Source organism: Cydia splendana, chromosome 6 (assembly GCF_910591565.1).
Source record: "Cydia splendana chromosome 6, ilCydSple1.2, whole genome shotgun sequence".
In the NCBI taxonomy this organism is placed as follows: Eukaryota; Metazoa; Arthropoda; class Insecta; order Lepidoptera; family Tortricidae; genus Cydia; species Cydia splendana.
Window position 1 is genome coordinate 17,983,388 of NC_085965.1, and position 25,812 is coordinate 18,009,199.

At 37.0% G+C, this 25,812-nt stretch overlaps 1 protein-coding gene, 1 long non-coding RNA gene and 1 other non-coding gene across 9 annotated transcripts in view; 2 read left to right on the forward strand and 1 right to left on the reverse strand.

The window, feature by feature from the left end:
• Window positions 1-25,812, forward strand: part of LOC134791805 (uncharacterized) — a 470,284-nt gene that overhangs the window by 306,891 nt on the left and 137,581 nt on the right. The gene's annotated exons all lie outside the window — the stretch shown is intronic.
• LOC134791732 (uncharacterized) overlaps window positions 22-25,812 on the forward strand; it is a 69,230-nt gene continuing 43,439 nt past the window's right edge. Inside the window, exons 1-3 of one of the 7 annotated variants that reach the window (XM_063762856.1) lie at window positions 22-1,131; window positions 18,161-18,291; window positions 19,429-19,605. In XM_063762856.1, coding sequence (XP_063618926.1) covers window positions 18,250-18,291; window positions 19,429-19,605 — 219 coding nt within the window. In that variant the 5' untranslated portion in view covers window positions 22-1,131; window positions 18,161-18,249. Of the gene's footprint in view, window positions 1,132-18,160; window positions 18,292-19,428; window positions 19,606-20,198; window positions 21,300-25,812 lie in introns of those variants that run through there. The other 6 variants (XM_063762858.1, XM_063762860.1, XM_063762862.1 and 3 more) reach the window with 6 other exon arrangements.
• Window positions 6,419-6,490, reverse strand: Trnat-cgu (transfer RNA threonine (anticodon CGU)). The gene has a single exon. It is a non-coding gene; the product is annotated as a tRNA-Thr (tRNA).

Here is a 25,812-nt window from a genome sequence, read left to right on the forward strand (position 1 = left end):
ATAGTCGACACTGTCGACAGCTAAAGATAGAACACTCTGTCTGTGAATCAATTCCAAGAATCGCCAACTCATCATGATTCCGTTTGCAAAAATACACCGAATACCTACTCGTCCAATCGAATTAACAATGCCTATTGCCCATCATTGCCAAAACCACCATACGTACCTTTAGGTAGGCGAGCCGACTGATACGAAAAACACCAAGGCCAAACCAAAAGACATATCTCTTTCGCAGATCGAAAAGTTGTGCGTGCTCAGGCCTCTTTCAACATTCTTCCCGTCTGCCTTTCCTAAAGCTGGCATAAAGAAACTGAAATTATTAGAAAACTACAAATGAACGTGCAAAATCAGTGGCGGGCGATTCAGCGTGGCGTGCAGTTCGATCGTGGCAAAGCAAGGCGCGGAGGAAACGTCAGAAAAATCGAATTTCCATGACGGCAGTCGAGGCTGAGGCGGCGCGGCGGCTACACCGCCGAGACAGCGCCCGCGCGCGGGCCCTAGCACCCCACTGTACGCGCCGCACGCCGACGCAGCCACTCGCTCACGTACAACTTTTAAAAACGACCAGTGCTCAAAGTGTCCTAACCCAAAATCAAATGGTACACGGTGGGCTAATTAAGGATTATGGGTTTGGCTGCGACCCGAACACGGGTCACTTTGTCGCCCGACCGCATAAATTCGTGCTCGTTTGTTTCTTTATTAAAAGGTGACGTCATTAACGCGGTTTTGGTGTGCGATTACGATTACGAGTTGAGTCGATAAGCCAACAAGTGCCCTAAAGTTGCATTGTCTCATATTAGCTTTGTCATAAGTTGAAATGCTGATAAGTTGTCATGTATTCGGCAAATTACGGCCTTCATTTTTTATTGATTAATAAACTATTGCATTGTTATCGATACCTAGTTATCGGACTTGTATTGCAGAATGCCCTTTCAACATGAATTCAGCCTTGTTGGCGGGTATTTTCAATGTAAAGTTGTGCAGCTTTTAAAGTTAAACGAAAAGTGAATAGGCTTGCAAACTTGTGCATATTACCTATATTTTAATAATTATGGAGTTTGTTGTAAGTTGTATTCAACATTGGACTATTATAAAGTGCCTAGCAACTACGGCCTTGATTTGCAAAAGTTAGTAAGTATTCCTTAATTATAATTATATTAAGGTACTTACCGTAAACTCAGGTAACTTTTGTTCAATTTTTGTATCTACTTGTATCTATACCAATGTAAAGGTAAATTTTCTAATATAATATATTATTTACTTACATTACTAACCTCACTCAACTTACCTAGTTATTAACAACCATAATTCTAAAAAGTTATTGTCTAAAATAAAGTCTTAATAATCTAATCCATAATTAGTACCTATTCATAGTTACCTGAATTTGTGGTACCTACTTACCTAGTTTTATTTGTATTATAGGCACTAAATTAACTGGTTTAGTTTATAATATAAAGTTTTTCAAGCTTTATTAAAAAATATAAGTTAATAATTAGGTAGCGATTCACTTTAGTTGTCAATACAAGAGCCAAAACTATAGTTAGTCAAAAACAAAATCATGGAGTAAAATAAATTCTTATAAAAACTATGAAAACTAATTTAAAATTCGATTAAACTTATATTATTAGTTTTTTAACTACGGGCCTTTAAGTGCTTCAAGTCAAGCACTTTGATTTGAGGCTGAACTTTTCCAGTTTAGAAATTACTCAGTGCCTAACTACGTAAACTTATAAATAATTAGATTTCATTTTCCAACCGTGCAGTACACTTGGTAATAAATAAAATTGAGGACTCCTACATTTCATACTTAAATACTTATAAAGTGTTACTTTGTTTTTGCTATTCGACCTACATTCAGGACGCGTAAAATATAATATTATGTACTCATTTCACTTATACTACTTAGAGCTCACGTGACATTGATTGACAATGAAATCACATGTTATTTAATAGTACATTACGGTAAAAGTGTGAAAAATAGGAAATTCGCAACGAGTGGCGATAAATTCAAACACGACAGAACTATTTTAAATCTACACGAGTTGCGAGTTACCTATTCGCATTCGCACATGTACCTGCAACGTTTTACGGTACATATGGCCATTTAAATTTTCAACATAGTTACGTAATGTGCTAATTATCGTACTAGTGCGGTAAAGTAGCACCATATGTAAAAAAATCTAAGTTCTAGAAAAAATAAGCTGATTTTCGAACTTCTCCATAAAAATTAAATCTCTAAACATGTGAGTAAAGGTCAGTAAACACAATTATTATACACAATATGAGGCGCACAAGTATATATCTTTTGAAGATAAAGCCTTCCGACAACTGTACTCGTATTAACAGATAAGATATATTTTTCCCTTCTCAGATATCCCGACTTTTACTTTTCCCGCCTTTAGCCTGATTAACATTACAAAGAACACTGGATACGTTTTCGCAACTTTGTTTCTAGCACACATAAACCAACAGCTGTGTAAATTGATAAGTGAATAGGTACTTTAAAATCATACCTATTCAGACTCTAGTAATAATTTTAACATAACGAATAGTTAATTATAGTTCGTTTTTAGGGTTCCGTAACCAAAAGGTAAAACGGGACCCTATTACTAAGACTTCGCTGTCCGTCCGTCCGTCTGTCTGTCACCAGGCTGTATCTCACGAACCGTGATAGCTAGACAGTTGAAATTTTCACAGATGATGTATTTCTGTTGCCGCTATAACAACAAATACTAAAAACAGAATAAAATAAAGATTTAAATAGGGCTCCCATACAACAAACGTGATTTTTGACCAAAGTTAAGCAACGTCGGGCGTGGTCAGTACTTGGATGGGTGACCGTTTATTTTTGATTTTTTTTTCCGTTTTTTTTTAATGGTACGGAACCCTTCGTGCGCGAGTCCGACTTGCACTTGCCCGGTTTTTTTTAGCATTTGAAAAAAGGTAAACAATCTTGACGTGTCTTTTTATTGTAAAACACTCTTGAAAAATAAGTCATTGCAAACAATTATGAATCATTTACGATTATTTACATTATTTTGCTTTCATTAGTAATAGTTGCTGATTTTTAAAAGGGTTTTTCAATTAAAAGACACGTCAAGATCGTGTAGTCTTTTTCTAATGCTAAAAAAACGAACTATTTACTCTGGGTTCATAATCCGAAGCCAATGCCAGATTGACAGTTTTCATCTGCGTTATATATGAAAAACAAAGTTTCAAATCGATAACGCCACCAGAAGTAGAGTAAACTGGACTTGCAAGATTTTTTTGTAAAGTTTATATAAGCGTGTTAATAAGGGTGTACAATTGTATCAAAAGAGGGTTTTTTGATCAAATATATGAGTTTTGTTCAATTTATTAGAGTAGGAGACCATAGATAGAAACGGCACAAATTATAACAGGCTTGTCTTTAAAAGATATATCTCGCTCGTACATAATAGTATTATTGTGGTATAGTAGGAATTCTTATAATATGCGTAACACCCTATTTTGTTTAAGATTTAAGTTGAGCTTTTTTGTTTAATAATAAATAGACAAGGTACAGGTCCATTCTGTTCTATAAATTTAAGTTATATTACTTTATACAGTTTCATAATGAATACCTTTACCCCTCCACCTAACCATCATTAACCCCGGAGGTAACTATGCAGAATGTACAAGGTACAAGTGATAACTGTTCTAAGCATAACATATGAAAGCTAAAATCTGGGTCAGTGAACGCACGCGATAGTTAACTTCCACCGCGCTTATATCTGCCATTAATTTACATAGTATTAATGTAATTAATAAGGAGCTGATGGATTACTTATATGAAAAAGAATTTAATAGCATACAAGTCTGTTGCAAAACCTCCATGTAGTTTTGGGGAAAAACAATCATTTAGTAAAGCGATTACATATTTTATCGTATTGACTAATTTTATTATTTGATAAGCCCATTTTATTATTACAGATCATTTAATGAGACTTTTTTGTGTAATCTAGATTTAATTTCGGACCACTTTATTGAAGCACCTTGGTCCTAGGACTGACCTAAAGTCAGATTTGAAAACTTGGATAATGTTATTCATATTTAGGACAAATGCCCCACTATTTGCCTCCTAGATTTTAACCACTCACAAACACTCTGTTTGCCATATCTATTGATATATGAACTAAAATTGATTATCTACTATTGTGGTACTAAAGTTACTTTACAACCATTCTACTGAAATAACTAGAATGATTACTTAAATCACACTTAAATATAAAACAACGTTTCCGAAAGCCGCCATTATCTGTCCGCCGCCATAATATTAGTAGATTGTCACCTGTCATAATGTGACTTTTAATAAGCACATTGCAACCGTCAATACTGCGATACAACCTAATGGCGTATGATCGATAGACGGCAGTTCGACTGTTGACTATGACTGTAAATACAGTCAGGGATTGTAAATACAACAAGATTTCGTTGAAATTTAATTAATATAAAAAGGCTGATTTACTATATAAAACTGAATGTATTTCACCAATTTAATAAAATATTCGAAAAAAGAAGATCAAAGATTTTGTACTTACATTCAATGATTTTATAATGATTAACAAAAACACGAGTTAAGACGTGGATTCATCACAATACTTGTTATCGTGTCGTCAGTCCATACGAGTACGTCTCTCTTACTAACTCCATCGTTATCGTTTTGATGCTTAACAAGGGTACCTAGCTGATTTAACAATATGTATATATATACATATAGTCTAAAACGTTAATATGCTAACGTATTTAACGTTAATATGTTGAGAAGAGGCTGCGTAACAGGCTTGGATGGTACTTGGCACAAACATAGTAGGTATATATGTACTTTCTTTCTCTTCCAAAAACCTCTTAGGAATCTGTCTGTCCGAAAATTATCCGCAAATAAAAAAAATATCTATACTCTATCCAATTTCAAATGCGCTTGCGCGGTATGCGGTCATTGCGCTTTTGCGAAAACGATGTAGTACCTATCTATACACTTACAAATGTCAAAATTAATATCGAGTATTAACCTACTTTTTTCTGAACTAATAGCTATAGCGGTAACGACTTTACATTGATGATGTATTAGTCTCCTGAGACCCAGGAGCAATATTTTGTTTTGTTTTTAAATTACGTATAACCTTCTAGTTCAAAATAAAATTTTGAACTTGTAAACTTTGTACGCCACACGGCTTTAATTCTAGGTAGGCATTGATATCGGTATAACCTATCTAACAGATAATACGTACTTACCTAATAATACCTAGTAGTAAAAAAACTTTGAATAATTTTACGGTTTAGACTCACTTGTTTTTAGTCACTCGCGCGACATTTTTCGGAGAGCCTAGGTCTCCTTTCTCAAGCACTAACAGTGCGAGCAGCGTTCACGACCGCCGTGTATCGCGTACTGCGGCTCGCCGCGTCGCACGCTGCGCGCGCGCCAAGTAAACAGGTTGGGGGAGGTCTTCCGCTGTCATTGTAGGCGGGCATGGTCGTGTGTTTGGGCTTGGGTCACCTAATACTTGTAGTGATACACACGAACTCACTATGTCCACTACACTGTCACAACACTCACTGGTATTCTGCTGAAGAAATTCGATTAAATTCGAGTAAAAAACTTACCTTAAAAAACAAGTAGCGTTTTTCACAAACAACGTGTTATAACAGAACCAGTATCGGTTCATGATTTAGTAGTCATTAAGGCCGATTCTGCCTTAGCAATTTGATATAGTTTTCACATTATTTTGATACGACATTGAGTTAACGTGCGCAGTTAACGCTGATTGGTCGTCACGAAATGCAAGCAGGACTTGCCGTATAAGGGATTTCGCTCGCACTTAATTATGCGCGTGAGATGCCTGATGACATGACTTAATATCGTATCGGAATAAGATCAAAACATTATCAAATCATATAAGCAAAATTGGCCTCAATGTGGGCTTTGTACAGTTTGTCCTTGTGTAGTAGAGTGTAATGGATTCATAGCCGCAACTCGGACATAGATAATAGGCAAAGCCAGTGATGCAAAATGCTACGCACATTTTGCATTCACTGACTGTCCATAACAGTAATGATTTTAACATGAGTATTGGTAAATGTTCAGTGATATTTTGAGAAATCAAATGCATAAACTGGCAGTGGATTTTTTTTATTGCACAGCACGTAGTGATTTACTTCTCTTTGTTGCACAGCTTCTATAGTATACATATTTTTAGTTATATTGGTAAGTTTAATCATGTTCTTTAATACATACATGTATTTTGTATTCTGTCCAAAAAAAATCAAACATATCCTCCTCGCTTATACAAAAAATGATGAACGATCACAAAATTATGTATCAGTCATATTTAGTCATAGAAGTTCTAAACTGTAAAAGATGATGATCATATACTAAAGAAAAAATGAACAAGCCCTTCAGTGGCCAAGGTCGGAATCGAACCGGTGTCTTTAGCTTACGCGGCTAACGCCCTAACCACTAGGCCACCCGGCTACGGCCATATCACCATAATCGGCTGGCGGTGGCATCGGCTGGCAGTCAGACACATCGAAAGGGCTATGCCACTTAAATAATAACACTTAATATTATCCAACAGGACCTCTAACACTACCTATTAAAAGTACCTACTGTATATTAGAAATATTAGAATAAATTAATTATTTTCAGAAAATATATTTTTATTTATTATTCTATTTTAATATGTATTTTTATTTCAGTTTATGAACTCTAACGCTTGGAAAATAAAAATAGAGGCTAGCTCAAATGTTGGTCAACATTTTGATCACTCGATCATATATGTACTACACAGTTATTTGTTCATATAAGCGATTGTTTAACACAAACATATATGTAATAATAAAATATGCTGAAAGCCTTTTGGTCTACATGCCTATGTTGGAAACCGCTAAGCCGATTATTAGACTGTCACAGTCTTAGACTTTTGAAACCGTTTTTTCTCCAAAACATAGATATTATTAAATATGCGAGTTTAACATAAAATTAAATACCTCTATCTAATGCAAAATGGCATTTTTAATCAAATATACAAAAATAGACTTTAAAATAACCACCGTAGTTGAATACAGCTAGGGTTTGCACGACGGATCCGAAATGTATGGAAAGATCCGCGGATCCGGATCCAGATCCGGATAATTTCATACATTTCGGATCCGGATTGCAAACCCTAAATACAGCAGCTCAATATGAATATTTCCAATTAAAAATCTGGAAAAGAGATTTTAAACCACAATATGGCTTTACACCGCTCACGGCTTCACAGAAAGCTTGTAATATCATCATCCAACCCAAAACTACCCTGATTTGTAATGTAGTCCGTACAGCGACAGGGTTCTAGTATCACTGGGCCTTGTACAGCCTCCCACACGCGCTTATTGCACCCTTCACATGCAAATAGGTTTCGTAAAACTAGTCGGAGCCACGTCAAACGTCCTGTACGTCTACCACCAGTTTTGACATTGACATAACGCTCACGTCTACGTAATTTACTTTCTGTACATCTCGCTTGCACTAATATGCGAGTACGAGCGAGATGCATAGAAAGTAAGTTACGTAAACGTGAGAGTATATGTCAATGTCAAAACTGATGGTAGACGTACTGGTTATATTAGTTTTGTGATCGCGCCCACGATTTTTTAAAATGGGGTGATAACTAGGGACCTACGTATCACTTTTTAAGATTACGTTCTGAAGTTTTTTTGAAGTGAAAACTTCTTTAGCGGCGCTATGCACTTTTTGTGATGGGGAAAAAATGTTAAACTCGCGACAGGTCACGTGACCGACAGATTCGACAGATTGAAAATTCATAAGACGGATACGTGGCCTGATCGAAAAACTGTTACAATGTCATTGAGTTTTTACTTCAGCCGGTACTCCCGGAGTGCAACCCGTTGTTTTTTTTTTTTGCTGTAATGGCGGCGAATAGAACCAATATCCTACTTCCTACTTGTTACTTCCTGTGGCACTACAGCCCTTTGTGGGTCTTCTCCTTCTCCTTTACAGTGCTTTTCCATTTGCTCCGTCTGTCTTTGCAGCCTTGTACTTTCCCATTTTTCTTGGAAAATCTTCTTCCACGGTGGTAACCGTTTTTTGGCTTGCCTTTTGGTCTTTTTGTTGAGGTTTCCATTTAGTTATTCATATAGCTGCCCTTGACCGGCATTCTTTCTAGGTGTCCCAAAGAACAGCAAAAGTGTTCTTGAAAGCTAATCACATATCATTCATTAGACACTCACAACGTAGGTAGTTGGAAAGACCCCAATCAGTTGGATCGACGACTTAATTAAAATATGAACGTGGAGAAAAGCAGTATATGCCCGTCCGTTGTGGAAATGCATGGCAGATTAAGCAATTTTGTTAACAAGTTGTCTCAAGATTTGGACTTATGATACACGCCATACATGTAGAACTAAGTAGCGTTGAAACTCTAATATTTGAAATTTAAACACAAATCAAACTTGCATTCAACCATAAATAATCCATACCAATCCATACTTAGCAGCGAACATAATATTCCCATTTCATTCAGCCAACGTAATGTCATGCCAAATATTACTTCGAAAACCTTCATGTACGGAAATACTAAGCCTTGAAAATCGCCGTATCGAGTATTTGAATATGGATTTTGGCGAAATATAATAGATATTGAAGATATCGACGTTGAAGATATCTCACACTGATTGGTGCGTCTAATCTAGCCTCGGTCCCTGGAGGCTCTCCCTACTCTATTTTTATCATTTATCTTATACCTTTAAACGAGCAATTCTTGTATATTTATTTATTTATATACTTATATATTTGGGGGATCTCGGAAACGGCTCTAACGATTTCGATGAATGTTGCTGTATGGGGGTTTTCGGGGGCGAAAATCGATCTAGCCTAGGTCTTATTTCTGGAAAAACGGGCATTTATTAGTTTTTATATTTACCTAAATATCTAAATATATAATTTTCAATTTTCAATTTTTCAATTTTCAATTTATATGTTTTCCGAGCAAAGCTCAGTCTCAGATATTTATATTTAAAAATTTACGAAGAAATAAGTCCACATTGTTACAAAATTTAATTTTGTCTCAAATGATATGATTACTTTTTTATTGATGCGTCTTATAGATATGCATTTTTATTAATATCTGCCCGATTTGAACTTTAACATACGTCAATTAATAGATCTAGAAACGATATGGATTACATGTGTCAGTGTCAAAAGTGACGTTTTTGTTTGAAGAAACGTCACATTTGACACTGACATATCTAATCCATATCGTTTCTAGATCTATTATTTGACGTATCTTAAAGTTCGAACTGGGCCGTTTATTCTTGTAATATTGTGTACCTATGTTGACAATAGAAATTAAACTCTCATTGCTCAGGAAGAAAAGAAAGCTCGTAAAACATTTTACGCTTTATTTCTTGGCAAAAAATGTTTTGTTGACAATAGATAGAGCCCATAAAAATCATCGTTAAACGTTAGTCATTTTTAACCTTACGACACAATCAATCAGCGCTTTGTGGGACATAACCTATTGTTCGTAAGCTTGAATACTTTCCAATGGAATATGAACTTTATTGATAATGTTATAAAAGCCATTTTTCTCGAACTCTTTTGTTAGGTTTCTGAATAGATTGTAGGTATTTACGTGATTGTTGAAAAAAAAAAAACTTATACATCAGTGTGTAAGCGTCGCGTCGTATCGTTCAAACATCGGATAACTTCGTAGCAATTCCGTAGCCCGCGGCTGGTTTGCGCTACGCCGTAGCCGTTCGTAGCACGACTACGCTAGTGGCCTCTATTGTGTTGAAAATAAAGTTAGCGAATTCTGAATTATGAAAAGAAATGACGGTAGAAATGGAGGCCTGAAGTGAAGTACACTAAGTAATTTGACTTGTAAACTTACTCGACTGCGAACTGCATATATGTATGATGTTCTGTCTTAATTGAATCCCAAATGTCTGAAGTAAACCATTTTATTTCGACGTAAACAATTAGAAACGGAGGAGACAGTAAAAGTTATATAAAATATAATAGTGTATAATGTCGCAGTCAAAAGTGTGAACTGGTCAAAAGAACTTTTAACCGACAAAAACAGGCAAAACTGCTTTTGACTGAGCATGTTGGTCAAAAGTAGTTTTACCTGAAAATCATTGGTTAATAGTAATTGTGACTGTTACTATCAGTCAAAAGTACTCCCAGAAATAGGTAGGTTAGTGTTATGTTTTTTTTGCTACGCCCTAAAAACGAAACTGTTCCCAGAGATGGGTAGGTTAGGGTTATTTTTTTTTGCTACGCCCTAAAAACGAAACTGCTGCCAGAAATAGGTATAATTTTCAGGTAAAACTACTTTTGACCAACATGCTCAGTCAAAAGCAGTTTTGCCTGTTTTTGTCGGTTAAAAGTTCTTTTGACCAGTTCACACTTTTGACTGCGACATATATATCTTGAGGGATCTTCGGTATAATTTTCAGTACAATCCCAAATGTCTTGTTTTTCAACTACTTAGAAATTATTACAATAACATAATGTATGGTGTACCTTATCGGCACAAATGTTGCAATATGATTTCTGGTGGGTGTGTCTGGTGGGTCGCATGGGTAAACTTTTCATATATCTGCTTCTCCTCTTTCCTGCTTCATAATTTCTAATTAATTTCTACGAACCTCGGTTTTACTTGCAAAGCAAAAAACAATACAATCGGCTCGATTCGGAAAATGAATTAGATTTCTACTAGACTTCAACAAGTTTGATACGGATAATTTAAAGATATTTGTAAGATAGATATGTCAAATTTGACGTTTTCGCGATTCCGGAGGTCCTCTTGAACGATTTCGACAAGTTATGACTTAGATATCCAAGTCACATCTAGTCGATATCTAATGTAGATCTAGTTGATCTCTAAATCGTCTCAAGATCTTGTGATTATCTCGAAATCCGAATAGGCCTGAATGTAAATTTTATTAAAACAGTAACAAATACCTAAGGTGGTGGTACTAGTGCTCGACATGCTAATGCCCAATAGATGACACCCTGTCACCTCTATTGACAATTACTTAAGTTTCAAGATGACATGTACTGGGACCGCGTCGAGCACCAGCACCACCACCTTAGTAAGTTTTACATGATTTAATACTTTTTTTTTACTCCTTCATAACTGATAGAGACTGTCAGCCGTATTCGAACAATGAGATACGTGAAATATGTACTAGATATTGAAACGATATGAATTGGATATGTCAGTCGGCTCGATTCGGGAAATGAATTAGAGATTAACTAGATACGATATAGTAAAGATATGTGACGTTCCACGGCAAAAGGTACCTTATGGAGGCTGGCGCCGCGATTCAGGAAATGAATTAGACATTCACTAGATATGAAATAGTAAAGATATGTGACGTTCCACGGCAAAAGGTACCTTATGGCGGCTGGCGCTTACGTCGCATAGCGCCGCAATAATATTGGAGCGGCGTTAATAATACCGTAAGCGCCAACCGCCATAAGGTACCTTTACCCGTGGGACGTCACATATCTTTACTATATCGTATCTAGTTAATCTATAATTCATTTCCAGAATCGCGCCGAGTGTCAAACAAGTGTCTAAAGTGACGTTTTCATTTGAAGAAACGTCAATTTTGACACTTGTTTGACACTGACATATCCGATCCATATCATTTCAATATCTAGATATTTGCCGTATCTCATTGTTCGAATACGGCTGTGTCGTATTTGTTGACCCCATTGACCGGTATGCCGGTTCAGAATTTGTTTTGAGTGCCCCGGCTAAGTTCAAAGAACGTTAAGATCGGCCGATAGCCGACGATCACGCGAGGGACCGTGTTACGAGACTCGCGAGGGTTTCGTAATGTGGTAAAGTAAACGACGCTGGCTTAAGAATGATTGTTAAATTTGGGCGTAAAGGAATCTATGAGAAGTTCATGTGAAGATATGTATTATTGTCTGGAGAATAACTGAGTACAAATTTAGGCTGTTCAGCAATAAGGTCGAAACGAATGTGACGGCATCATGCACGCGAACAAAAGCTGTATCGGCGCGATTCCGGAAATGAATTAGAGATTCACTAGATATGAAATAGTAAAGATATGTGACGTTCCACGGAAAAAGGTACCTTATGGCGGCTGCCACATACGTCGCATAGCGCCGCAATAATATTGGAGCGGCGTAAACGCCAGCCGCCATAAGGTACCTTTTGCTGTGGAACGTCACATATCTTTACTATTTCATATCTAGTGAATCTCTAATTCATTTCCCAAATCGCGCCGTATATTATTCACATTTAAATTTGTTCCACGCGCGTTTATGCAGTTACTTATAAAACAAGATTCTTTCAGTTTACGAAGATACTTATCAACATGATTCACACTGTACCATTGTCTGCTGACAAATTAGATACCTTATTACGAGGCCATAAGGTTCACTGACGGCCTATTACAGTAACACGAACCCGCTGCCAAAAAGTCGCTCCCATACAATCGAAAGTTACGCTCTCATTTTAAATGGACATGATTGAATTACATGACACTTGGCATGAATATTTACGGTACATACCGGGTGTTTCCTGTAACACGAGCAAATAATTAAACCATATATTGTCATCAGTTACCCGTGAACAAGATGCATGTAACTGCGTCGAAATATCGGGAGCTCGAAAACAATACAAAAGGTAATCATGGTTCATATCCCGGTCGATATAAGTCTAGTAAAACTAACCATGAATCCATTCAATACTGTTAAAAACTGACATATATTTAATTGTATGTACTCCCCAAACGATACAACTTTTGACTTAATATTATGAAATCTTTAGATTTTACCTTTTTCATATAAATTAAATATTATTTTCAATGTACGCTGACATCAGCGTGTTTGACGTTGCTTGTCACGCTTTAAACATATCAAAATTTGTAATACATTGTAATGGAATAAGTTATTTTTAAAAGTTGCTGAACATATTATTATGTTAGTCTGTTTGAGGAGTACAGCCTACAGTTTAATTTATTGCTCCTGTTACAGGAAACACCCGGTATAATAATATGTATATGTCGGAACCTGACACCAGAAAGACGTATTGCAGCGTTATAGTTCATTATTTTAGACGCCTGTATAAAATCGATTAGCAATGTTCAGCTACGTATTATTTGGTTGTAACGAAATAAATAAAGTTGCGTAGAGAGTAACGCCGTCTATTGGCGCATTGTTGAAATAAAGTTGCGTAAGTAACGCCGTGTATTGGCGCATTGTTGAAATAAAGTTGCGTAGAGAGTAACGCCGTCTATTGGCGCATTGTTGAAATAAAGTTGCGTAAGTAACGCCGTCTATTGGCGCATTGTTGAAATAAAGTTGCGTAGAGAGTAACGCCACCTATTGGCGTGTTGTTGAACTGAGATGACAGGTAGAAGGCTTTGGAACGTCGAGAGGTTTCTCTCGAGTGAGCGTAGGCACGAGTTGGCGTTTTTGTCGGTATGTTGGTAGACTGGTCGAGCAGGTTTGCCAACTTGACTGAGGCGGGAGCGGAGAGGCTCCGCCGCTGGTAGTTCTTCTTGATCGGACCGCGCTAGAGATAGGACGTACTCGTTAGCCAACCTCGTGCCTAACTCGCTACGTTCCTGAAGGCTTATACCTGAAGGATTATTCTGATAGCTTATAGAATCCCGCGTTCTTTAACCATTTAGCTAAGTGTTTTATTTCAAGTGTTATTTTGATTTCTTATGTTTCATTAGAAGCTTACTTTTGTGAAATAAAGAATGATGTGTTATGTGTTGTTTTAACTTGTTTGAAAAGATTTGTCCCTCTGAGTTTGTTGCCGGTCCCATATAGGGCTAAATCTTCTCATGTTAGAGGCGTAGGGTTGGAGCCGGCCTAGTTTGACTTGAATAAAGATTTAAACGGTTTCTTTTTACTTTCATATCGCTCCCTTGAGTTAAACATAGCAATTAGTTCTTTTAAACATTTAGTACTGAAGTATAGTAGGCACTAGTATGGTTAACGAGTCCTAAGGTTTATTTCATGCACTGGTAGCATGGTAGCATACTGGTTTAGCTGTGAAGTAATACATTATCGTACTACCCCACGCGCCCACCGCCTTTTAGGACCATCGGGATTCGATATATATATGCCTGGTACAGCCACGGATTTTAATTGTTGAGCCATTTAGGGTTCACTTTACATTGGTCATTTCATACCGTTAGTATTGACAACCAAGTTAACTTGAACTCTAAATGGCTCCACAATTAAAGTCCGTGATTGTGCTAGTTCTCGTTGTTAAAAATCATCATATACAAAAAAAATGCATGTAATCATAATTATACAACGCCCACGGCTTGAATTCAGTAACAAATAGGTTAATCAATTCTTAATTCTAAAATTACATGTCTCTGTTTGGCCCGATGGTTCACTGGTAGAGAATGCCATTAGGCATTAAGTCCGCCATTTGTACATTATTTTTATGTTTTGTGCAATAAAGTTTAAATAATTAAATAAAAACAAACTTATATACTTATGTCAAATTTAATTTTATTGATGCCATAAAGAATATTTACATACGTAATTCTACTGTTGTGTTCATAATATTTTCTAATTCACTTTGCACTCAAAGTTCAAATTACTGGCAACGCTTACACAGTGCATTGAAGCGAATTCGTTCGTACAGGGTGCGCTGTTTCACTGAAATTTCAATATCACCTATTGTGCATAGACCGTATATCGATAAGGTCGTACTGGTATATAAGACGTTACGTTGTTGGGGTATTTTGGTTCAGCCCTAGGCATTGCATACTAGAGGCGTGAGCACACATACACACTCTGTTATAGGTACCTATAGCTTTTAACTTAGCCTACTGATAAAATGAGATGACAAAGAAATGTTTTGATATACAGTAATACATACCTAAGTATAAAATTAAACTAGTAGTTCGCCCCGAACTGAGAACTCGCAGTTAACCAAAAATTATTATAGAGCGATTGACTTTGTTGCACCTACTTAGGTACTCGTATAGTGCGACATAAAATAGTAGAAAATAAATGAGGGCACCACTTTCTACGTAACTGTCACATTTTTGACGTAAAATGCTTACACATGGCAAGAATTTTGTATGGAAATTTTTGAGTTCCATTTTATTTAATTTCTACTATTTTATGTCGCACTATAGGCGGCAATGGATCAAAAATCGCCTGGATTTATTGCAAGATCTGTGGAGCCCTTGACTGATAGATTTAAGCAAAGAGTAGTATGTATAATATATACGACAAAGAGAGCCCTCTCGTGGAATTTTTTTGCATCCATTTTGAAGTGCCATCTGTAATACTTAACCATAAGAGGCATAAATAGTATGTTGCGAACGTAAAAAACTTTGACTTTGAAGAAAGGCTTCAGGATATTTACTAATACACGAAAACAGATTAGGTACTTTTAACTTGACTGTTGATGTAAATAAATTACCTATCATACACGGCTCGAATAACACACAATTGACCACGAAACACAATTACACGCAGCAGGTTGTGAATCTACCCGCCATAATTTTTCTAAATTTTTTGGTAATAAAGTTCTCAGCAACTGTGACGGCGTATGAAAACTGTTTCTTTTAACATTGTAAAACTGAAAGTATTTTTATTTATCTGAATTATGTCGTAGTACAGACAATAAATGGGCTGTTAATAATATTTTGAGTTTTATTTCACAATGTTGTTATTTTGTGACAATCGCGTCCATGGCAACGATGGCCATAAATAATCGGTTCTAACAGATGTTTTTTTGTTTGATCCATGCCCTGGATACAATACTTTTAAGACGTTCTGACGAAATAAAGTGAAGCCATATAAAAAAAAAAGTTTTCGTTAAGTAATATAGATGTCGCTATTTTTTCGAATAAAGTGCTTTATATTATATAAGACTGTCCTTCCCCTGGATTTAACTCATCATAGAAATCATAGAGATTAAAATAAACTGTATCTGTGCTAAGCCGAAATATTTCCTGTCAAATGTCAAATACCTATATTATTATATTTATATTATTTTATTTTTATCTTGCTAATTATTTCAAAATGGTAAATTAAAAAAAACCGGGCAAGTGCGAGTCGGACTCGCGCACGAAGGGTTCCGTACCATAATGCAAAAAAAAAAACAAAAAAAAAGCAAAAAAAAAAACGGTCACCCATCCAAATACTGACCACTCCCGACGTTGCTTAACTTTGGTCAAAAATCACGTTTGTTGTATGGGAGCCCCATTTAAATCTTTATTTTATTCTGTTTTTAGTATTTGTTGTTATAGCGGCAACAGAAATACATCATCTGTGAAAATTTCAACTGTCTAGCTATCACGGTTCGTGAGATACAGCCTGGTGACAGACGGACGGACGGACAGCGGAGTCTTAGTAATAGGGTCCCGTTTTACCCTTTGGGTACGGAACCCTAAAAAGAAAAAAAGATGTTGAATTCATGCTATGGCCCAACTGTGAAAAACAATAATTGTTAATATGGATTTTTATTAAGTCAATTCCTAAGCCATAAATTTAAATTTATGGGACACTTGTTGATAAATTTTTATGTCATAGGTACTTACTTATATCTTTCAAACACTAATAAAATATAAATTGAGTAAGTAGTTTAGAGTTCATCGTTTAACCTTTGCTCTACCCCTTAATCTTACCCGTAAAAAATTCAACAACATGATTTATGCATACATTCGAGTATGGGTACACTCGTACGTATATTATGCAAATTACCTATCAGTTAACTTGCTGCTCTGAGCCTTATTAGTCTAAATCATAGGGAGTCATTCATGACTAGGGGCGGCTGACTTTTTGAACGGACGGGACTGATTTTAGTTATGATTATATTACTTTATTGTGTAACTAGTTCAATAATTTTAACTGTAACTGGTTCCCCACGATATAGGCGTAGCCTAGCCCCTGATATATTCTGTTATGTGTTTTATTGATAATAAAATTTATTATTATTTAATTATATTTATATTATAAAAACTTTAAAATAACTGCACCCAAACAGAGCTACGAAGGTGATACAAACAGACACACTTTTACAAGTGTTAAACTTATACCTAATACTTCCCTTATTGCGTAAGGAGTTAAATAAAACATTAATTACCTACACCTAACCGTTGTTAGGGTTCGGTACGCAAAGGGTAAAAACGGGACCCTATTACCTTAGTAATAGGGTCCCGTTCCCGTCCGTCCGTCCGTCCGTCCGTCGTTACGGTAGGGTCGTTTAGGGGTGGAGTCTTAACTCCACTGTCCGTCTGCCTGTCTCTGTCTGCCTTTCTGTCTGTCTGTCTGTCCCTCTGTCTGTCACCAGGCTGTTGAAATTTTCATAGATGATGTGTTTTCGTTGCCGCTATAACAACAAATACTAAAAAGTACGAAACCCTCGGTGGGCGAGTCCGACTCGCACTTGTCCGGTTTTTTGTATGATAACTTCCTAGATCTTAATGTTCTTACTGACAGGCCAATTCGAACGAACACTGACATCAGAATGATATTTGAATCATGCTTTTTAGTTATCGTGCGTCTTGCCCGCGCCAATACATGTACGGACATGTACGAATAGTACCCATCGTTAATATATTATGTAAATGACTCGTAGCTTACACTGAATTTAGCTGCTCTGCCGGCAACTTTAATGGAATAGACAATAAAAGTTGCGTCTGGGGGTTTGTCCTCGATTTAAATTAATGTAACTTTAGTTAGTTGGAGTATGCGTGTTTGGGCTTTAGAGAGTCAGATGGGGTAAGTGCGATTGCCGGGTAAGTTGCTAAGTACCTACTTATACTTAGTGTCGCAATAACTTCGGATTTAACGTTCCTATAGAGAAATATCTGGTAGCGAGCTAGCGAGCTTCGCTGAGTCAATGTTTACTTACCCTCTTTTGGTAGTTGGTTAAAAATAACTGTTATATATCGAGTACATGGAGCTTTTATTTCTATTTAAAATACGGAAAACGGATGTGTGACCTTACATATTTTATTGAATAAACCTTTATTTTTGTTTCATGCTGATGTTTAAAAGATTTCTCTTACTATGTACCTAAGCTAAAACCATTTGTTTAAAACATTAAATACTTTTTTATATTTATGTCTTGTCTTAATTTTTTTTCTACCTTATTTTAACTTAATGTTGTAGGTGGACGTTAAATGCGGACGGCGGAGCCGGGCGGCGCGCTGTAAGGCACAGGCGATGCCCGCTACCTGAGCCGTGCTCGGCGGCGGTGCATGTACGCGGCGGCGGGCGGCGCGTCGATCGCGGGCCGTAAGGTAAGCACAAAAATTTACCGGAGTCGGCGTTAGATACAAACGGCGCTCTTTAAGGCACAGACGATGTCCGCTACCTGAGCCGTGCTCGGCGGCGATGCATGTACGCGGCGGCGGGCGGCGCGACGCTCGCGGGTCGTAAGGTAAGCACACAAATTTACCCGAGTCGGCCTTAGATACAAACGGCGCGCTTTAAGGCACAGGCGATGCCCGCTACCTGAGCCGTGCTCGGCGACGGGCGGCGCGTAGCTCGTGGGCCGTAGATTAATAAACGGTTAAGCCGTAGGCGGCGTTAGAGACGGACGGCGCACTGTAATGGTGACATTCCATTTCTAACTGCAGCTGCAATACTGTCAATTTTACTATGGAAATTGACAATGACAGCGACGCGTTCAGTACCGGTAGTGCAGCTGCAGTTAGAAATGGAATGTTACCATAAGGCTATGCTCGCTACCTGAGCAGTGGAGCGGATCTTAATCGAGTCAGTGTTGGATATGACCATACAATGTGCACTTCGTAAGTTGGGCTCTGGGGTATTCATGCTAGGACATTCAATTTTTTTTAGTATAAAAGCTATCTTGATACTACATTTATGCTAGTGTCCCTTTTTAAAAGTATATGAATTAATATATACTTACGTTTGTAGTCGAATTCCACAAACATACTAATTAGAAACCAAAAGTTGCCAAAACATGCCACAACGGCCACAACCACATCGTTATAAGGAATGAGTTTTAAAATTAATGCATGTAAAATCGAATATAATGCGGTTCCAAACAGCGTCAAACCGCATTTCATTCGATCGACAGACCTATATTATACTCGAGTTGGAATTAGTTATCCAATTAGCATGGGAAATGGGTGGTGATTTACATATGATGAATTATGAAATGCACCTGCTTTGTTAAATAAACAAGTTTAAACTGAAGACAGGATTGGAAAATCGATTATGATATAATTACAATTTGAATTAGGTATCATCCTAGCTCCGGATTGTATTCCTTAGCCTTTGAATGCAAAACTTACAGTCATTCGTTTTAGCTTCACAGCTTTGTGTACCTTGTATCTGTATCTTGCCTTGCCTTGTATCTGTAATTATGCAAGTGTCCTGAATATCTAGTGTATTTTTTTGTTATCCAGGCGCGCCAGCACGGCCGCCAGCCCGCGCCGCCGAGCCCCGGGCACAGCCCTCCGCACCCCGCGCCGACCGGCGTCCGCGCCTATTCCTGCCAGCACTGGGAGGCCCGGCTCCTCGCGCCGCCGCCGCGCCCGCTCTCCGCCGCCGTCTCCGAGCACTCGGCGTGCGATGTCGTCGAGGTATAGCCTGTATGCTCCATGTGTGTTTATGTAATAGTGTTAAGCATGGTAGTTAACAGATTTTATCAGGAATCTCGCCGTGTTTGCTGAGAATATCGTTGTTATGTTAGCCGCGCCCATGCGTTTGTGTTTTGGCATAATATGGCAAACTGTTTTAGGCGTAAACTCTGCATAGCATCCACGTTTTGGTGTAGAAATCGCTTAAACGATATATAATTGTTTAAGTGTCACTTTAAAGATTGTGTGTATTTGCCGTGCTCATGCGAGATTCCTGTTAATACTGTGGAGACACAAAAAGACTTTGCTAATAATTCTGGTAACAATTTAAAAGAAAACCTTAATTATTACAAAGCTTTTTCATGATATTAAAATTGATTTTCGATTAAACTGGCGTGTATGATTTGATACAAAGCTATATATAATTGCTGGTTTTCAATCTGTTGTAACTGAGGGTACGGTAGCGTGAACTTTGCACTCTAGTGCACTAGGTCACTAGGCAAAGGTGGGATTTATATATTTTACTTCTCAAATTTGAACCTGGAGCTTAAAGCACTAACTCGGGACGATACTGTTAAGTGTCTGATGGGGCTAATGTTAGTAAACACAACAGTTTCAAAACGATCAATTACAAAAATTAGTCGGAAATTAATAAAGTTAGATGTGTAAGTTTCGTTTGAGAATGTCAAAGGCCTTTCTGTGTTCAGTGTATTAAGTAACGTAAGTCGATGTTTGTTAAACGGTATCTCGTAGCCATAATTAATTGTTAGCATGTGTAGGTGTCGTTCTATGTGAGACAATGCAACTGTTTAGATCAATGGAGTAGGTACGCGCCTGTTGTTTTACCCTTAATACCCGCCGTATACTCGTTTTTTTTTCAAACAGTGTGTTTTTGAGGAGAATCCAACAGTATGTTCTTCGGGAAAGTGTTGATGATTAAAGTGACAAAAGTGGGCCGGCCATGAAACAGCGACACCTAACGCCGAGTAGCGTCCGATGGATGGTGTCCAAGAGCCAGAGACTGCGACTAGATGTGCGGAACGAAACATGAAAGGCAGTGAATAAACATAAACAATTGACTGTTCAATACTAAACGCCAAATTGCGCTTGCTTCCATTAATTTTCTCACGTTAAACATATCGGTATTTTAAGATAACGACCACTATCGTAACTAAATCGTTCAATTAGCTATACAACTTAATATAGTTTTGCCTTTCTCGTGCCTATCTTTATCCAATTCTAAAGCGTTCTAAGTGAGAAATCGGAATAATTATTCTGTGATGGGACTATAAGAGTGATATCGACGTTCGAAGTGTAAATAAGTAGATATTTCTTAATCTATTTATATTTAAAAAGTAAACTAAATTAGATGAGAATAGTATAGACGCGCTAGTCGTAGATTTAATAAACTTGCTCGAGATTAATTCAATAATTTAAACAAACTTAAACTAAGTGAACTACAAAGCAATAAAACAAGTGAAGTGTGAATCCGTGCGTCTAAAAGCCGTTGGCTAGATTTTCTGCTCTCGCGCACCGTAGCCACAAAACTGGCAGGTATGCAGGCAGCTCTTATGCTAAGGAGCAAATCGCGGGAGAGAAGAAAACAGCGCCTCAAGAGAGGGATCAAGCATGACCTGCCGAGTAACATTGCTACCAAGTCCATCGCTCCTTTCCCGAGATATCCACCGGCCTCATGGGTATGTACTTTTTTCTATTTAGTAAATGAGGCACAGTGTATCAAGTCAAGGGATTAGAAAAAACTGTGTTTCACTTACTATTTATTTTTATACTTTTTAAGGATGACTCACGCCAGAACGGTCCTGGTCTAGGCCGAGGCGTCCGATACTTCGTTTTCTATATAATGCATCACGTGATAATCCATCACTCTAAAAAACGAAGTGTCGGACGCCTCGGCCCGGACCCGCACCATTCTAGCATGAGTCATTCTTTGTGCGTTTTATTGTACGGATCAGCTGTGTGATATGACAAAAAATAGCATTCTATATTTGAGATTTATTAAGGCTAAAAGTTAATACTATATTTTTTACTTCGTCAGTATTCTTACTCAGCTGAACCTACCGTTTTCCTTGTACTGGGTGTTTAGGTTTCATGTCTAGATATTAATTCACACTTATAGACGGGTCTATCGTGAATTTATTTTATTTTCGTCTACAAATGTGAGTTAATATGTGTTCAAAACGCGAAAGTTTTATATTTCATGTCTAGATGTTAGTAGGTGATCACTGATCAGATTTTTATAAGATCCTTTTTCACAAGGACCATTAATAAACAATTAGGTGGCAACGGGAGCTAATGCTTATGTGGATAATACCGATTCCATTATTGATACTAAGTATTATTACAAATGAGTATTGCTAATATCCTTTTACGGGCAGAAATAATGTCATTGCTTTTACAAGATGTTATAAATGTGTAGTGGTGTGCGTAAAACACCTCAATGTGATATTGGTGTGGTAGCGTTTTGCCTCCGTGTCTTGTTTTATTTTATTTGACAATGTAATAAGGTGACTATTGTCTATGTGCGATTGACATGATATTTAAATCGATATATACCAACAAACAAAATCACAGGATATCATTTTTTTTAATAAGTTCTTTATTTAGCATAATGTATTACAAGGTAGTTACTTAATCTAGTGTACATTTGCATCCTAGACAGTAATATCAATAAATTAATACAGTTTAGTGAGCTGTATTCGCTCATTATAAACTTTTTAACAACTCAATGTTTATAACCTTGACATGGGTAGGACCTAATATCATACATACACTAATGCTTATAAGTAAACAACAACATAACTATTAATACGTTCGCATAGATAGCTTACGTTTTTTTTTGCATACATAACTATCATTGGGCAAGAGATAATAATAGGCAAATGTATAAAAGTTATATTTTTGTCTGTGGTGTTATCATTGGTCGAATGAACGACTTACTTCGTATCCAATTGTTTATTGTATATGACTAAAAAATATATTATTTTATGAAGTAGATGCAACCTACCAAGTTCTAAATTAACCTTTTCGACGACGTGTCAAACACAAAAGCTGTCACGCAGACGCCACGTCACCGAAGTGTCAAAACTGAAATTGAACTTTATGCATATGCACGTAGGTCTATGTTGCTCTGTGGTCTGTGACCGATTAATCAGTCTTTGGCGTTGAACCTGCGGTGCGGATATATCGGTCATTGGCGTGAGACATTATAATTGTAATGCTACAATTACATGCGCTAACTAGTTAGGGCTAACTGTCGCCTAATCCTAAAATTTATTATCTTTTTTCAAACGTGCAAATTTAAAGATAAAAGAAAAACTATTACACATAGAGACTCCATTCTTTTACCAATAGATAGCTATGTCATCATCATCATCACCATCTCAGCCATAAGACGTCCACTGCCGAACATAGGCCTCCCCCTTGGACCTCCATACGTACCGGTTGGAAGCGACCCGCATCCAGTGTCTTCCGGCGACCTTAATAAGGTCGTCTGTCTATCTTGTGGGTGGACGTCCTACGCTGCGCTTGCTAGTCCGTGGTCTCCACTCGAGCACTTTTCGACCCCATCGGCCATCTTCTCTGCGTGCAATGTGGCCTGCCCATTGCCACTTCAGCTTGCTAATCCGGTGGGCTACGTCGGTGACTTTAGTTCGCCTACGGATCTCCTCATTTCTGATTCGATCACGTAGAGAAACTCCGAGTATAGCCCTCTCCATAGCTTGTTGAGCGACTTTAAGTTTTGAGATGAGGCCGATAGTGAAAGACCACGTTTTGGAGCCGTAAGTCATCACTGGTAACACACATTGATTAAAGACTCGATAGCTATGTAGTTTAAGAAAATTACATGTGTTTTTAGAATAGCCGATGATATACAGTAGGTACAATCTCACTAATCTGGCAGTAATGCTGACGCAAGAGAGCCGGATTACTGGAAAATTCGGTTTACTGGAAGTTAGAGCAAATCTGCATATTATTGATGTGTTTTAGTATGTCGTAGAAATACATTTTACTAAAATGCTATATTAAAAAAAAATACTCTTATCTGGAACTTAGCCATTTATAAAGAGATTAAAGAGCGAAAATGTTAGAGCACATAGTAAATTAGGGCATAGAATGATCATTTGTTACCCAATTTTAGTGCCGGATTATTGGGTATATCGGACCATCGAAGTGTCGGATTATCGAGATTTCACTAATTCAATACCTATAAATAGTCTTAAAGGGTTGGTTAGTAAAACATTTAAGCCGCTGTTTTATCTTAACAAACATTGCTATTAAACTTATTTTACCGTACAAAAGTGAAGATCCAGACTTTTGCACTAATAATGAAAGTTTTGCGATATCTTCTATACTTACTTTGTTAATAAACTTCAGCTTATTTTAACAAAACTTCAACTCTCAGCTGCACTTCTCAGTTCGTTAAGCTCGCTTTACTTTGAATATTGAATTTAGGTATCAAATATTTAAATGTCTAGTGAATCTGTAGTGTACGAGTATAGGCGGCTATATTTAACATAGATTTCAAATGTTTTATTTTTTTAACAAAAAAACTTTGAAGAATGACTCATGCTAGAACGGTCTGGGTTGAGAGGTCCATGGTCCAACACTACATCTTTCTAACTATAAAACCGGAAAAGTGTGAGTCGGACTCGCCCACCGAGGGTTCCGTACTTTTTAGTATTTGTTGTTATAGCGGCAACAGAATTTTATAATATGCACAGTACCTACCTATAAATACGAATAACAATAACTCAAACTAAAAACGTTTTTAACTTAATCCTTACTTCCACAATTTCTACTACAAAATGCAATTTACATATTTAGGTACTTTGTACCTGGCCATTGGCAAACACAATCCCATACAAAAATACAAACCTACATACATATCGCCTACAGGTCTTTTTATATTGCAAGGTATCCAATTTTCTTTGAGCCAAGCTCCCAATATTGCATTTTCCATGACGAGAGTTCCGTCCGTCTCCGCTAGGGACAACCTTTCGTTAAATATTTATCCGATGGCATTGGATTTGGTACAAAGCCTATTATTCCCGCAATCCTACTGCTTCCATTACTAGTAAATTACTGGGTTGCGACTAAAGTATAACTTACCAAAGGTGCACGGATAAGTAATGTGTTTTTGCTGTCCTATTTGGGACAAGGGTGGTTTCAGGGATCGGAACCGGTTTTATGCAAAAACTTCAAAATAACCATATATTTCGAATTATTTTATATTCCAAATGTAAGACTCAGTTGTGTTTATAGCTGGTTTATAGGTAACGACTTCGTATTATTAAATTGCCCAATTAGAAATGAAATAATTAACAAAGAACGAATAAATACCGGTTTCGTTCCTATACAGAAATACCGGTATCCGATCCCTGGGTGGTTTTGTGTGCATTTTGTATACGCTTCGACTACCTTTCTTATCCTTATCAGGCTTTATTTACGGCTGCCCTAAAAATCCTTAGGGGAATAAAAATCAGGTTGCGCTAACAGCTACATTAAATTAATACGTACGTACGTATTAAGGTACGTACCTTCAGTCGTTTAATTTGACTAGTTAGTTAGCTAGTTAGTTAGTAACTAGTTGATTTAAAAGTAGGGACCTAAGTAATGATAATTATATCTGTTTTCAATTTTAGTGCGAGAATCTGAGACTGTAATAAAATGGTTGTTCTATTTTATTTTTATTTATCTGATTAGGCGTCATGTTATTTTTTTTAGTTTATTTATTCACTTTAAATTTTAATACAATTTTTACATGCATGCCACTATTGGAAACCTCTAGGGTTTATGTAATAGTTGGCGAGATCGCGCGGTCCAATCCGCGTTTGCTTAATACTATTATCAATTAATACTTAATATTTAATACTATTATTATTTATTACATGCTTAGTTGTGTTTCGCTAAACTTAAATTAATCTATGAATATCAAAATTTCTGCTTCTATTTTATAGATTAGTCTAGACTTAGGTAGTATTTTTTTAGGATTGGCATACATTTGCCGTGATTTTCAACAATGTTAATGAGATCATACTGTAAATTCTTAGGTAAGGTGTTTAATATATATGGGAGTAGAAATTCAATTACTCTTTTACCGTATACATTGTTACTTTTTGGTGTTGTATATGAGGGTAGATAGTCTAAGGTACGTAAATTACTGGGGCAAGTTTTTAGGGTTCCGTACCC